The 15953-nt window shown below is 43.5% G+C and overlaps 1 protein-coding gene across 1 annotated transcript; it reads right to left on the reverse strand.

The window, feature by feature from the left end:
- Positions 1-474: 474 nt before the first annotated feature.
- Positions 475-15856, reverse strand: NOB1 (NIN1 (RPN12) binding protein 1 homolog). The gene is made up of 11 exons (XM_045191930.3): positions 15716-15856; positions 13001-13146; positions 10617-10748; positions 10384-10516; positions 8803-8933; positions 6811-6882; positions 6481-6609; positions 6181-6378; positions 5526-5623; positions 4421-4565; positions 475-1072 (listed from the first exon to the last, which is right to left on the reverse strand). The coding sequence occupies exons 3-11, from the start codon at positions 10677-10679 to the stop codon at positions 803-805; spliced, it is 1239 nt and encodes a 412-aa protein (XP_045047865.2). The 5' UTR covers positions 10680-10748; positions 13001-13146; positions 15716-15856; the 3' UTR covers positions 475-802.
- Positions 15857-15953: the final 97 nt, after the last annotated feature.

Raw genomic sequence — 15953 nt, forward strand, 5'->3', positions numbered from 1 at the left:
AATTGACAAAAGGCTGAGACACTTTAGAATTGGGGGGAAATGCTACAAGGAACAACATTGGGACAATTGAGTAAAATGTGAATCGTTATATGCTCTGTAACAGTAATGAATCAAAATTCCAGAATTTGGTCATTGTACTGTGATTGCATAAAAGAACATCCTTTTCCTAGGAGATACTTTGTATACTTGGGTGCCAACAAAGATAGAAAGCAAGTGAGAAGAAATGTGGATGATGAGTGAATCTTGGTGAAAGGCCCTACAGGAGTTCACAATGCTGAACTTTCCTGAATGACCGAGATGTTTTCAAATTAAAGAGAGAAAATATGTCAGTGCTTAGTTTTATTATAACAAATAGTATTATTTCCTTGTAAAAAAGAGCAATCTAAATGCTTGATCTTCGTGTATACTTTTAAGTGTTAGCCTTCAAATTACCAAAGAAGAAAAATTCTGGCCTATTTAATGAGAGTGCACAGAAACTTGCAATCATATTTATTAGAAAAATATTATCACTTGGAAGTTCCCCTCGTTCAATGCTGAAGATTTACTCCAGTGCACTGTTTGTTGTTTTATCAAGTTCCCCTCAACATGGCAGGAACCCCAGCTCTCTGGGTGCTCACAGGCCGAGGCACAGCCAAGGCCCACCACAGACCCCCCCCCCCAACAGGAGCCGTGAAGCAGCATGCAGAAGCCGGGCCTGTTCTTCCATCCAGATGGTTACGGAACCAGCACAGTTGGGGGAATGCAATACCAGAACTTCTCGGCAGCTGCAGCAGCTGTCCAGTTTGCCTGAGGACCTAGCACTTCACCTTTTCTTCACAAACTTCTTTCTGGAAGCGTTGGGATTTAACCGTCTCCTTCCGGCTCCCAAAGTGTTGTCTCGGACCTGCAGGATGGCTGACCGGCTGGAGATGTCATTTTCTGCAAAGGGAGACAGCCCAGCTATGTAGTCCGGGGCAAACACATCAGTTTTCTGCCGGGCCTTGCGGGAGAGTCGCAGCTGAGGGAAGCGCTGGTCCTCAGTCAGATGAGGGTTGACAGCATATTTGCCCCCTTTGGGGTTGGGAAGTGAATACTGCAAGCAAGACAGGCCATTAGAGGACGGTGATCCAATTCATACAAGTCAGATCTTGTTAATGTCAAGCTTATCTGACAGCTCGGGGTGCAGGCGATGACATCATTGGAATCTCTCATTAACCACCTACTACTCACTAAGCACGTGACATGCATCTTCCCACCTGATCCTCACCTCCACTCACAGACGAAAAACCCAACAGAGTATTATGACTACATACCCTCAGCTAAACAGGAAAAATTATATAAATAAAAACTCCAGTAAGGAGCCCTGGCTGGTATAGCTCAGTGGATTGAGCGCAGGCTGTGAACCAAAGGGTTGCCGGTTCAATTCCCAGTCAGGGCACATGCCTGGGTTGTGGGCCAGGTCCCCGGTGGGGGCCACGTGAGAGGCAACTACACAATGATGTTTCTCTCCCTCTTTCTCCCTCCTTCCCTCCCTCTAAAAAATAAATAAATAAAATCTTAAAAACAAAAACAAAACAACTCCAGTAAGGAAGTACCATTTTCACAATAGTATATATAAGCAATTCTGAAGCAATGACATATATTCTAGGGTAAAACAAATAAACAGGGAAAATGGAGTTAATAAGGGTGTCATGAATATGAGGGGCCTAGAACGAACTCTATGGTGTTGAGCTGAAATTAAAGTTATAAATTCAATGTTTAATACACGTGTGTATTTATATACACATGTACGCATTTACCATCTCCGTCCACTGTGGGCCGAGAATCAATGACACCCTGGGACAATGAGCACACCCGGTGCCCAGATCTTTGCTTCTAAAACCCATTCTCCATACAGATGACCCAGAGCTGCTCCGAGAAATGGCCGACTCCAGGGCAGAGGCAGTATAACGAGAGTTGGAACATCTTGCTGTGCCAGAAATAAAGGAAGTGTTTAAATAATTGGGACACAACAGAAGGGCACAGAAGCCACCTGACAGGCCTCCATGAACAGCTTGAGCATCTAAATAACTAATGACAATAATGGATCACAGCCTGCAGACTAAACAAAAATCCCACAAAGACCACACTCATAGAAATAAACACACTAACAGGGAAAATTCCTCTTTACAGCAGAATGCCAAGTAATGAATACAGAAAGAATAATGGAATTAGAATATCACCACTGGGCAACCATCACTGTAAAAACTGATTCAAGTAACTTTAGCCATGAGTTAAAGTTCGATGAAAAACAGCATTTACACAGTATTAGAGTATCTTTTCATAAGTTACCTATCACAAATAACTTTGTAGGAAATCTGTGGCAAAGTTTGAATATGGTCCATTGATTAGACAGTAGTAGTATAGCAATGTTAACTTTTTGTTTTTGTTTTTTTTAAAGGAAGAGGAGCAGTCCATTGAATGGTTCCTCAAGTTTTATTTTTAAAGATTTTATTTATTTATTTATAGAGAGAGGGGAAGGGAAAGAAACATTGATGTGTAAGAGACACATTGATCTGTCACCTCTCAAACACCCCCAACCGGGGACCTGGCCCGCACCCCAGGCGTGTGCCCTGACCAGGAATCGAACCAGTAACCTTTAGGTCGGCAGGCTGGCGCTCAACCCACTGAGCCACATCAGCCAGGGCAACTTCTTGGTTTTGATCACCAAGAAAACTGGACAACTGATTATCATCTGCCTCCTGACACGATGCACTGAGGATACTTCCCTTCCCGTGTTTTTGCCAAAAAGTGCACAGCCCGAGTCTAACCATGAGGCAAAATACTAGACAAACCCAAAGTACAGGTCATTCGACAAAACAACTTGCCTGTACTCTTCAAAAAATGTCAAGGTCATGACAGAGCAAAGACCTGAAAAGCCACTTCAACTGAAAAGTGACTGAAGAGACGTGACAACAGAATGCAATGTGTGATCTTAGATTGGGTCCTGGACCAAAAACCAAACAAAACCAAACCAAAAACCCTTCTTTTGCTACAGGGGAAATTTATGGTCAAGTTTAAATACAGTCCATAGATTAGATTGCAGCAATGTTCTAATTCTTGACTTTGATTATTATACTACGGTTATGTAAGACCTTGTCTCAGGAAGTAGTAATGTAGCCAGGGGCAAAGGATCATCGTGTACAATTTACTCTCAACAGCTGAGGACACATACACAGCACTTCCCTCTTATCCACAGGGGAGACGTTCCAAGACCCCTTGTAGATGCCTGAAACTGCAAACAATACCAAGCCCTATTTATGCTGTTTTTCCTATACGTACATATCTATGATTAAGTTTAATTTAAAAGAGATTAACAACATAAAATATAGAACTAGTAGCAGTATACTGTAATAAAAGTTATGTGACTGTGTTTCTTTCTCAAAATATCTTACTGCACTGTGCTTACCGTCCTCTTTTGATGCTGTGAGATGGCACCATGCCTACGTGAGGAGCGCCGTGGCGGGGGGCACGGCGTGGGCATGGCAGGTGGTGTGAGGCTACTGTAAGGGTGACTCGGACACAAGCTCTGTGATGCTGCGACAGCTGATCTGGTGACCGAGCTGGTTAAGTGACTAACAGCAGGGAGCGTACAGAACGTGAGGTTTCATCGTGTTGCTCGGAATGGTGCACAACTTATGGACTGTTTACTTCTAGAATTTCCATTTAATATTTCCACACTGCAGTGGACTGTGGGTAACTGAATCTGCAGTACACAGAACCGCAAATAAGGGGACTACTGTGTAACATGATAAAGCAAATGTGGTAGAAGATTCACACAGGGAAGTCTAAGTGATGGGTAGATGGGAATTATTTGTACTATTTTTGCAACTTTTTTACAAATCTAAAATTATTTCAAAGTAGAAAAATTGTAAGAATTCTCGCACATTAGTGGCAGTTGCCACACTGGGAGAACGCAGTGCCCAGGTGGTTACACTCTCGGTCATTCTGTCTCCACCCTTCTCTCCAGATTCCTCAAAACAAACGCACAGCTGTTGTGTATCCAGCCCAGGCCTTTCCTTGGTGCTGAGCACTTAAACGCCTCTATCTGTCCAGTCCACGAAGCTTCTGGAAATTCTGCCCATCCTCAAACACCTGCGCAAATCCCACCGCCAGACTATATGTGACCTCCCTTTTTGTGACCCCAAGTGCACTTGGCCCTCACCATTTACTGCCTGGAATCACTGGGTATTTCTCATTACTCTGCAAACACCTACAGCCTCCCGTGGGGGCTCAGTCGTGCACTTCCCCCATCTGTCTCCGCATCTGGATTACAGGCTGTCAGAAACTCTCTTGTAGAAACCACGAGAATTTTTTCTGACCTCCATTGTTTTTGATGCTGGTGCTGAGAAGTGTCACTTTCCCAGGCTCAGTCCCTGCTGTCAGAGGGTGAGTCACCTACCCGGAGGCCCCGTGGATTCAGCACCTTAGGGTTGCAGGAAAAGTGCATGTGCAGAGTTCCATCGTTGCTGACAGTCACAGACACTTTCTTCAGGGTCTTGTTTCCGCAATGGGGACAGAACACTCGGCTCATGTCAGATGTTGTCCTGGGGACATAAAAAGAGATGCTCTGTACTGTAGGTACAGGCAACGAACCCTGTCCCCAGAGCACAAGGTGAGTCTAGGACTCCAGAAGGAAATGACAGCCAGTGGGGGACACCTCCACTGCACCGAACCTGTCAGAGACCAAGGCCACCTGGCCTCATGCTGATGATATAAGCAAACTGCAGCTGCATTTCGCGGAAGGCAAAGGCAAAGACACAAGAGCAAGTACGCTACTATGCAAATTGAGCATACTGTTGCATTAATAATGAACCCTTACTGAATTCTGTCAGGCATTAGTCTACAAGTTTCACGTGAAAACAATCCTATGGGGTTGCCACTATCTTCAATGTACAGATGGGGAAACTGAGGCAAGGTAAGGTAGCTTACTGAAGGTGACATAGCTTGTAAGGGCAGTTACAAACCCACAGAGTCTGGCTCCAGAATAAATGCTCTTAACATCACCGTACTTTCTCAAGGGGCACATTATCATAACTCTAAATGCTGTGTCCCCAAACGTGAGCCTAGGCAGCAAGCCAAGAGGTAGTTCTGGAGGTGCCAAGAATCTATTAACGAATTATACAGGAAACACAATAGCTGCTAAGGTTGAATGTGTATGGGCAGTGAGAGCAGACACCAACGCTTTGCCTTTTTCTTACCCCCTAAAGCCCCATGGTGGACCTCCCACCTGTGCATCAGTTCAGAGCAAATCCCAGGCATCGTTCCATCCACACACATTTCAGTACTTATCAAAAGAGGGGGGCTCTTTGCTCCAGAACCCACACCCTGAACCCTATGCCACAAACATAAGGATCAAAAGGGCCTCCCTTGATTTCTTAGGTGGAATGAGGGATACACATGAATGAGGTATACAAGGCAAGGCTCTCCTTCAGGAAGTGTGGGAAAGGGACAGGAAGAGAGGAGTGTTGAGTAGAAGGCACTGGCTCTGACTATCAGCAACTTACCTGAAACAGCCGTGGCAGCGCAAGACGTAGCTCCGGGCCTCCCGGATCAGCATGCCGTTCACCGCCAGCACATGCAGCCCCATCTGGAGCAGAACATTCTGCCACCAACAAGTTAATGCAGAACTGAACTCAGAGCACAATTCAATTTTCTTTTTAACAACTGCATAATTACAGTTAAAGAACTTCACAAACCCTGGTTGGGCTCCCAAAGGGCTTCTGCTGAGGGAAGGTAAGCTTAGGATAACAAGACATGCAAACTAGAACAAGGCCACAGGTTTGTCTTGGTGCTGGGGTCTGTGCTCATCATTTCACTGCGGCCCCTCATTAGCGATCTCCCTTAACACCGACATTTATTTTGACAGAGCAAATACACTCATTCTGGGCTGAAAACCCTCTCTATTTTCTTTAAGTACTTAATTGAGAAAAGAACACTTACAGCCTGGAAGAAAAGCATCAACAGATTATGAATAGTAAACATTACAAATGTAATATCCAACACACATTACGATTCTCTAGCCTCCAAGCAGATGAAAAATTACCAAAGAGCACAGGCAATACACAATAGCTCTGCACACACACCCAAACCTCTGAGGGACCGCTGCCTGTGACAGGTGTGACACTAAGCCCAGGGCTCACTGATGCCCATTCCACCCACCTGCATGGCAAAGTCTGTAGTCACACAGCCGACCCGCACGTCCTTCGGGACGGTGCACTGCTCAAAATCCCGCTGGATCTGCCTGATGTTGCTGGGGGTTATCCACCCCTCATTGTCATCACTATCTTCATCTTTCGTTTCTTCAAATCTGTTCTCTTCCTTCTCATCCTCACTTGCAACATCCTCACCTTTGTCAATCTGAAACATACATAACAGAATTCACTAACGCCCAGCCCACAGGGAACAGCAGGGGGAGCTAGTGTGCTGTCACCAGCAGGAGACAGTGAAGCTTGGCCTTACCAGCAGCTCCTGCAGGTCGCGATCAATATTAGGCAGAGGGTTTCTCCAGAACAGGAAGGAACTGAATTCGAGGTCCTCAGGCTCACCGTCTGGGTGTTCGTGTTTTATTGTTTCTCGTGGGGGTTTAGGCTGAGGTTAAAAGAATAGTAATTTTAATACCTGAACACTAGAGGGTTACGGATGAAGTGATATAGGATATACAAGTCAGATCAGACAGGGCGGGACAAACTATGATATTAGTCTAGGTGAATCTGGTTCACTGTAAACAATTTGTGGAGATCGGACCTGTAACAGAAAGGGCACGACAAAACGATTTATCTAAGGAATTACCTTTGAGGGCAGATGGAAACCGGAAATGTTTAGAGGAGTTTCGGGGTGCCGAATTGATGAGCTCACTTGAACCTGCAAAAAGAAAAGTGACAGCTCTAAGTAAAGAAATACACTTTGAAAATTCAACATGGGAAATTAAAACAAAACAGGTGGTCCCCCTTAGGAGCACGCCCACACCTCTCCCTTCCCCCTCCACTTCCCCCAGGCACCTTTTCTTTCCTAAGCTCCCAGGGCCCTTCTTCTGCCTCTGTAACTTGTTTCCTGAGTCTACGCAGCCCAGCCAGCTCAATTCTACTACCTCTGTAACTTTCTGTATAAAATTTCTCTTATAATTTGAAAAAAAAAAGTATTTTCCCTCGGTTATTTAAGTAAAAGATACTCAATGTTTAAAGAAACTGGAAACTATATACAGTCACGTGCCACTTAAAGACAGGGGTATATTCCGGAAGATGGGTCGTTAGGCAGTCTCCTCGTTGTGCTACCGTCGGGGAACGCACTTACACAACCTGGGGCGGTCCAGCCTACTGCACACCCAGGCTATACAGCATGTGCCGTTGTACACGTGGCTCATCAGGGACTGAAATGACGTTATGTAAAGAATTGTTCGCTGCTTCCACTACCAAATACCCGCTTTGGGACATTCCTTTCTTTGCCTTTATACATAAAGCTGTCATGAACACCATCATCTATAAAGCTTGGAAATATCTTTGTTTGTATCCTTAGGATAAGTGCCTAAGAGTAGAATTGCTGGGTAAAAAGACAGGCTGTTTTAAAGCTTCTGATAAAAAATACCTAACTCCTGCCCAAAAGGCTGCAGGAAAAGGCAATTTGTAAGAATGAGGGATAGACAGTACCAGCCACAGTCGGTTTATGTACTATTCCGTCCCCCATCTCCGCAAGCATTCCACTGACACGCAGAAGTCTGTATCTGAGGTGGTGTTTTTAGATCTTGTGGATTGAAAGACTCTAAACCTAGTTGAAAACAAGTTGTAGGCAGTTCCAACGAGTATAGGAATGTGAGTCCACCGTGGCTTTGGTGACTTAAGACCGAGGACATTAAGCAATTCTTTGTTAACACTATTTGAAACTAATTATTGTAAGGTTAATTATTTGGCTTCCAAAATCCTCTGGCCTGGAAACAGCCCACGGAGCCCAGGCACAAATCCATTATTCTCTTCAACCCAACTAAGGTGGGCAAGTGCCTAAAAGCCCAACAGGAACCCGGAATTCTGAAGGTGTCAAGGGTTCAAAGAAAAAGGCTAGCACTTAAGTGTTCTTGCTTTTGAAAAGAATTGTTTCTACTAAAAAAAAAAAGAAATGATAAAGTTGATTCTTACTCTTCATTTTTCAAATGTAACCAATCTTCCCAAGAACCTACTGATCAAAAGGCTGACACATTTGCTAATTGCAATGTATGACCTTTGTTTGGAGCCTGACCCAAGCGAATAAACTATTTTTAAAATTTTATAAAACTGGGAAACGTGAATACTAACTGGTTATTTGACAATAGTAGGGAATTATTTTTTAAAATATTTAATTTATTTTTAGAAGGAAAGGGAGAGTGAAAGGGAGAGAATCATCAGTGTGCAGTTGCATCTTAAGTGCCCCCAACTGGGGACTTGGCCCACAAACCAGGCCTGTGCCCTGACTGGGAACAGGACTGGCAACCTTTTGGCTGGCAGGCCGCCACTCAATCCAGGGCAATATTAGGGAATTAGTAGTAGTAGTATTGTATACGTATAATAATTTTGTGGTAACTTTTTAAAAGAGACACACCGAGAAATATTTATCACTGCAATACGATGTCTAACAATGTCTCAGTTCAAAAGGGCTGGCGGGTCAGTAGAGATGGAAACAGAAAGGTCATGAGTTGATAACTGTGGAAGCAGAACGATGGGGACCCTGAGTCCATTATACAATTCCCTTTGCTTCTGTATATCTGATACTCCCCATAACGAAGTGAAAACAAAACGAGCAATCCTCCCAATGTACCTTTTCTGGTTCTTGTTTTAAGTGTGACACCCCAACAAACTCTGCTTCCAACTGGTAGGTAAGTGCCAGGACTTGGATATCTGTAGCGGAGAGGCTGGGATAGTCTCCAGTTTTCTTTGAAAATTCAGTCACTGTAAACAAAAGAGTCTCAACTTCAGTTAGAGGCAAAAAGTCATATGACCTTAGATAACCATAATGAAAGTATGAAAAGAACTTGGGATCAATATGCCAAGGAAAACTTCTCTCAACCCTATCATCTGTTGCCTCATCTTCTTCTAATCATAGCTGACATCTGTATTTTCCACCAGAGATTCATGACAATTAGGTTTACTGTGATATCCTTATTGAGTACAGATGAAGGAACATGAGAACAACATTAAAGGAAAGTCATTCAAAGTTAGCGTAATATTTGCAGATGGTAAGTTCTTTATCTATGGTAACTTTGGGTATTATGTCAGGATAAGTCTCTTCCTTCCCAGTTCTGAAATTATTTTACTTTAACAATCCAGATTAACAGAACAAATGATCAGATCCCAAAATGTGATGGAAAGTTAATCCAACCAATAACCGCTGTAGTGTACGATGAAACAAAATTATCGACTGCTTTCTAACAAGTATTGAAGTTTTTGTGTATGAAGCAAACATCCCCCATGTTTACCACATAGTAAATGCCAGCTGCTACTACCGGCATTCCCCTGACATATCATGGATAAACATGCACAGTAAAGTTTTCTGACACATCAACAGAGAGATGTCTTGTGCTACGCTGCCTCGTGGACCAGTAACTATACTGCTCACATTTCCTAAAAAGCAAATAGTAACAGAGCAATTCCACTGGGCACTGTGAAAAGCTTTTCATTTCATCCCTCAACCAAATCCCATGAAGTAAATCCTATTTAGTACTTCCTCAGAAAGATTAAGTGACTTGTCAAAGACTTCACAGTAAGTTGGTGGAGAAAGCCACAAAAGTCACAAACTTCTACAAATAATGTAGCCAACATTTCCACTATCAGCCTCCAAATCGTAAAGACACTTCCAATCACCGTGGACCTTTCCTGAGCATCATCACCTTGATCCCCAAGAGAACAATGCTAAGTCAAGTGATAATTGTTTAGGTTTTTTTTTTTTTCAGGACTACTGGAAAGCCAAAAGCCACCCCTCGCCCCCTTTTAAAATTTGGAGCTGGCCTCCACATCCCAAACAATTATGCACTACAATCATCACTCTGACCTACGGACTCTTCTATTTTTAACCCAATCAAATTTACTGGATGCTTGCAAAGTGCTAGACAGTATGCTGAGTGACAGTCGTCATTTAGTCCTCCCAGCAACTTCTGAGGTAGGTACTCATTATTCCTGCTTTACAGATGAGGCAACCGATGCCTAGAAAGTCTGGGTGATATACCCAAGGGTATAAAGCTAGTGACTGGCAAGGCTGACTCCTGACTCAGGAAGCTTCTTTTCCATCACAATCTCCTTAGGACGTGAAGTTTCTAAATCAACTGTTGATAAAGTAGCAAGACCCCCAACTCGCAGCCGGAGCCGGTCGCATCTGCACCCTGGGACCCAGCTTTGCACTCACCCAGCCGCACGTATTCCGGGTACGGCTCCTTGAAACGCAGCTCGTAAGGCAGGACAGCAAGTCGCCTGCGCGTGGCCTTGTCCCGAATCTCGCTGACTACATCCCGGATAGTATAGATGTTTTTCCCAATGTCCTACGAGAGACCGGCCCAGGTCATCACACCCATCGATCTCCTGCGCTCCTGCAGGGGCTCCCAGCCCAGACCTTACAGCTCCCACCCTAACGCCTCGTACCTGCAGAGCCGCATCCCGCAGGAAAGCCCCAGCGTCTGCTACAACGTGCTCCACGGGTGCCATCTTAACCAAATAATGCCGGAGTGCGCTTGCGCCAGCCCCTATGATGTTCTACTCCGGGCCTCTGGGAGACTGTAAGAGCTACCGCAACTTAGCGTCGCCTCCTGGCGGCAGACTCCGCAGCCCCCCAGCTCAGGCTACCAGGGTGCATGCGCTCTACGCCAGCAGCCCACCCAGGGGCTGTGGGCGGGGTCAAACCTGGGGAGGGGCAGCAGCGTAGGGATACCTGAGGACACGTGCCTCAGCGTCCAGGACTTAGAGCACTTTTCTGTTCTTTAATGTACAATCTGTATATATTCTCATTGTGAAAAGTCAATCAATACTGATAACCTAACTTAATGATCACAAGCCTATCAGGTACTATTTCACAGTCAAGGGATAGCTACTCAAGACAACTAAGTACAGCTAGTCTGTGCTAGCATGGCTAGTAAGTGGGGTGGTTGTAACAAGATTAACACCCAAACCCACTTGGAGTCCCTTTCTTAACCATTATGCTATAGCAGCGATTTTCAACCTTTTTCATCTCATGGCACAAACTACTAAAACTCTGTGGCACCCCAAAAAGAATATATTTTGCAGGTCCGACAAAAAGGTATAATTTTGATTTGTTTACAACAGACAGCTATTGTATTGGCTGTTGTCACTTTTTAAATTGACAGTCTAAAGGAAAAGAGGTCAGTACCCCAGACTAAATAGTCAGGTGTGTCATGTTTTAAAAATTCTCACAGCACACCTGTTGAAAATCGCTGTGCTTTAGTGACAGCTGCTTACATATCCCCACTTCATTTTGAATATTTTGAGGCCAAGGATCTATGTCTTATGTACTTTAATGTCCTCACCTCACTTCTCTAAGCAAGGCTGAATATTCAGTCATTGCTGAATTGGACTGGAGGGGTATGAGATGATTTCTGAATTCCCTATCAAGCCTGAGATTTCACCATTTTGAAATCTGACCTAACACGAAATCATGCTGGTGACTTTTGGTGGAACGTTACTGGAGTTTTCAGTCACCAGTCTTCAGTGATGTTGTGTTATTACAAACCTTTGTCAAGTCCTCAATTTTAACCCTTGACTATAATTTATGCACTCTAAACAAAAATCCTTCAGTTGCCCTTCAGCAATTACCCAAATCCTTTTTCCTTCCCTAGCAATCTATCTCAACGGTTCTTACCACTTAGCCTCTTCAGCCTCCAGAGCCACTGACTGATTCCTGCCCTACCCACCCTACCTGAAATAGCCCAATTGAAGGCTGTTTTTCCTTTTACATTGATTGGGGCGGGGGGAGAGAGAAACAACATCAGTTTGTTGTTCCGCTTATTTATGTATTCATTAGTTGATTCTTGCATGTGTCCTGACCAGAGATTGAACCTACAACCTTGGCAGATTGGGACAAGTCTCTAACCAACTGAGCTACCCAGCCAGGGCCTGAAGGCTGTTTCTAATCTTTGAGTACATCATATCTAATTTTTTGTTTTTTATTGCTTGCCTTCTCGTTTTCTCTGCACAATTAAACATTGCTGACCATCTCCTTTTTTCTGGACTGTCTCTCCTTCCCTGACTTTGGTGATACTTCACAGTCCTGATCCCCCTGCCTCCCTAATGGATTCTCACCCTCCCTAACTGGACTCTTTTTTCTGCCTTGCAAACAAGACAACCTCCCCATAAGGGTCTTGGTCCCTTTGTTTCTCTACGTTCTTTCCTTTAGCAATATTATCTACCCTCGAGGCTTCATCTATCCCATTATAGGAATGTCTCCCAAATCTTTTAGGTCTAATCCTTTTTTATTTCCCCAGCTAGCCTTCTAGGCACATCCTTCAAAAAGCTTTTGGGCATTTTCACTCAGGAGGAAGGTTAAGACTGAAGTAATGATCTCTCCCACCCCAGCTTAAACTTTCTTCACTTGTTAAGAGTTTCAATTTTTACTTTGTTGGCATTTTACTAGTGCCAACAAAGGCACTCAAGATAAGAATCTCTGAGTCATCTTCATTTCCACCCTCACTTTCAACCCGTATTCCTCTTGCTAAACCTTATTGATGTCACTTCGGAAATGTTTGTGGTGACTGGGTCCCCTCTACATTCATCCCTATTACTCTAATCAAGTTCTTGTCTCATGCCTAGAAAATGTAATCCACTCAATGCTAGTATTCCTATCTGTAATTTCTCCTTCTTTAATTGATTGCTCTGGTTGCCTAAAAAGGAAGGACAGAACTTGACTCTATAGTAAAAAAGTTTACTGAAATTGGCAGTGATCATTCTGTAAACCCTAAGATGGAGAAGAATGATATAGATCAGTGGTTCTCAAACGTGAGTGTGTTCAGAATCACCTGGAGAGCTTGCAAACACAGATTGATGGGTTTCATCCTCAGTTTCTGATTCAGTAGGTCTGGGCAGGGCCTGAGATTTTGCATTTCTAATAAGAAGTTCCAGGTGATGCTGATGCTGCTGATCTGGAGGACACACTTGAGAGCCACTGATTAGGGAAACAGAGAAAGAATGATCAGGCTTTGAACCACTCTGGTAAACACTAAGAATACTTACTAATATGCAGGCATACCTTGGAGATATTGCTGGTCAGCTCCAGAGCACTGGAATAAAGAGAGTGTCATAATACAGTATCGTAATCTTTTTGCTCTTGGGGTGGGGTCTTGCCTTCAATTTGTAGAAAATGCAACAACTCTGCAGTGTAATAAAGCAAAGTGCCATAAAATGAGGTATGCCTGTAAAAGGATTCTTGACACTGTAGCTTTTATCATTTTTATAGTTTTTATCTCTTTTCTGCTTCCCTGTAACAGTATCTAAGCCCCCTAAAGCCTTAGAAGGACTTTCATTTATTTAACAAATATGTATGGACACCTAATTTATACCACCATGGGTTATGTGATGTAACAGCTATAAACAAAGTAATATTTTGTGTTGCAACTCGGGGCACCTTTAGAGTTTATGACTTTGGAGCCAGGTCTTGAAGGATGAGTAGGGCATAGGCACCAAGGTATGAAAGTCCAACGAGGTGTTTGGGGAATTGGGGGTAGTGCCTGTGGTAACAGGGTGACTTGGGACTGGGGCTCTCAGAGGTGAAGTGAACCCTGACACATCACTTTTTGAAGCTCCTGGTTTTTTAAAAAGCAAAGCAACCTCAAACACTATTAGGAAAATTGTGGTCACTTTAAACAGTTTGCATTAATAATATTTTCAAATACATATAGGAGGACAATTTATAACTCATTTGGAGATAATGTCGCCTTTTACATGTGAGGCCCTTTACAAAGGAGAAGGTACTGCTTTGGTGCTAGTGAAGATGTGAGTTCATTTCCAGGACTGGAAAATGCAGAGGCTATCAGATTCTATGCTTAACAGTGGGTTAGGGGAGAGAAAAACTTGATGCAGAAGAAATGATATGTGAAATCAGTATGTATCCCTAGAATCCCCTGGATTTTCCTGGGAGTGTCCAGACTTTCTTGTCTCTGCCTTTGCCCTTGTTTATTCCTTGGCCTGAAAATTCTGCCTGCCAATCATTGCTTAGCCTCCAAAAGTGGCTCCATTTCTCCTCTGTAAACTGGTCCCTGATTATCCAAATGAGATTTTTCCCTATGGACAGATCTGAACTCTTTTCTCACTATACTTTGGACATTTCAGCCCTGGCTGCCGTGGCTCAGTGAACTGAGTGCTGGCCTCTGAGCCAAGAGATCACTGGTTTGATTCCCAGGCAGGGCACATGCCTGGGTTGTGGGTCAGGTCCCTGGTGCAGGGCGCATGAGAGGCAACCACACATTGATGTTTCTCTCCCTCTTTATAAATAAAATCTTTAAAAAAAGACATTTCAGTTCTGTCACTCAATTAGCAGTTACTGTATTATTTCTGCATTGCATTGTAGTTAATTGTGTAGCTTTAGGGGTCTTTTCCTTAAACGAACATGTCAATTTACTTTTTAACTTTTGGGGGGCACTTTATGATGACATATTTCAGATTTTTATGTGTCTTTTAAAAAATTATCATCTGTAGGTCCTACAACAATGAGTTCAGTGCTCAATAAATGTTGATGAAATCTATTCATTGAGCGAGTTATTTGAAGAGGCCTCCTATGAGCCAGGTACTGCTTTAGGAACTGGGATATGCGGGAAGGGGGCTATAGAAGGGGAAGAGATGAGCTGCAATTGTAAATAGGGTGATCAGGAAAACAGAGAGACAATTGACCAAATATCTGAAAGCAATGAAAGGGTGAGCTTTCCAGACAGGGGAAAAGCAAGTCCAAAGGCCCTGAGGCCAGAGTGGCTGAAGCAGAGTACTGAGGGGAAGATTAGTTGGAGATGAGAGAAATAAAGGGGAACGGCTTTATAAACCACAATATATACTTTAGCTTTTACTCCTTCCAAAATTAAAGACTCAAAAATAACAGTAATTAGTGCACAGTGCTTATGGCTAATTTGTAGTCCTTTTAATCAGTGGTGATTAAAGGTGAAAAATTGGGCCTTCATTCAATTTGCCGAAGCTTAAGGGCCAGACCATCAGTAAAGAATCTTGATTTTAATTCATAAATCTCTTATCTACTCTGTAGATTGAGAGAATGGGAGTTAGTTTGGTGGGGAGCATTTTATCCACTCAGGCAGTGGTTTTGAAGCTTTTCAGCTTTGCTTTTTGTTACAAGAACAGATGTTTCACAAAAGTTGGGAGTTTTGTGTTTCTAGAGCCTAGAACGGTGCCTGACTCATAATAAGCATACTGTGGCCAGATTTAGCAAGTAAAAATACAAGGTGTCCAGTTAAATTTGATTTTCTTTAAAAAAATTTTTTTTATTGTTATTCAATTACAGTTGTCCGCCTTTTCTCCCCATCCCTCCACCCCACCCCAGCCGAACCCACCCGACTTTCAAATAAACTTTTCTTAGTGTAGATATGTATATCCCAGGCACTATTTGGGACATACACATTACACAGTTGTTTATCTGAAATCCGAACTTAACCGGATGTCCTGTATTTTATCTGGCAACCCTACTAAGGAGCTCAATAAATATTTGATGAATTGATTGAATGGCATCCTCTCACCTGTAAAGTGGAGCCAATAATAGACCCGCCCACAGGTTCTATGGAAGGAGCTTACGAAGCGCCTGGCACTAGTGAGTCCGCAATTTATTTGATTGCTCGGGAGCCGTCCGGCGAACGGAAAACGCTTACACTTTAAAACATACAAAGGATAAGACTCCTTAGGGCAAAAGACCCCAGGCCAGGCCTGGGTTGCTCACACCTGCGGGTGCGGCCAGCCTCTTCCGGGTCAGTTGACCGT

Source organism: Desmodus rotundus, chromosome 12, assembly GCF_022682495.2.
Source record: "Desmodus rotundus isolate HL8 chromosome 12, HLdesRot8A.1, whole genome shotgun sequence".
In the NCBI taxonomy this organism is placed as follows: Eukaryota; Metazoa; Chordata; class Mammalia; order Chiroptera; family Phyllostomidae; genus Desmodus; species Desmodus rotundus.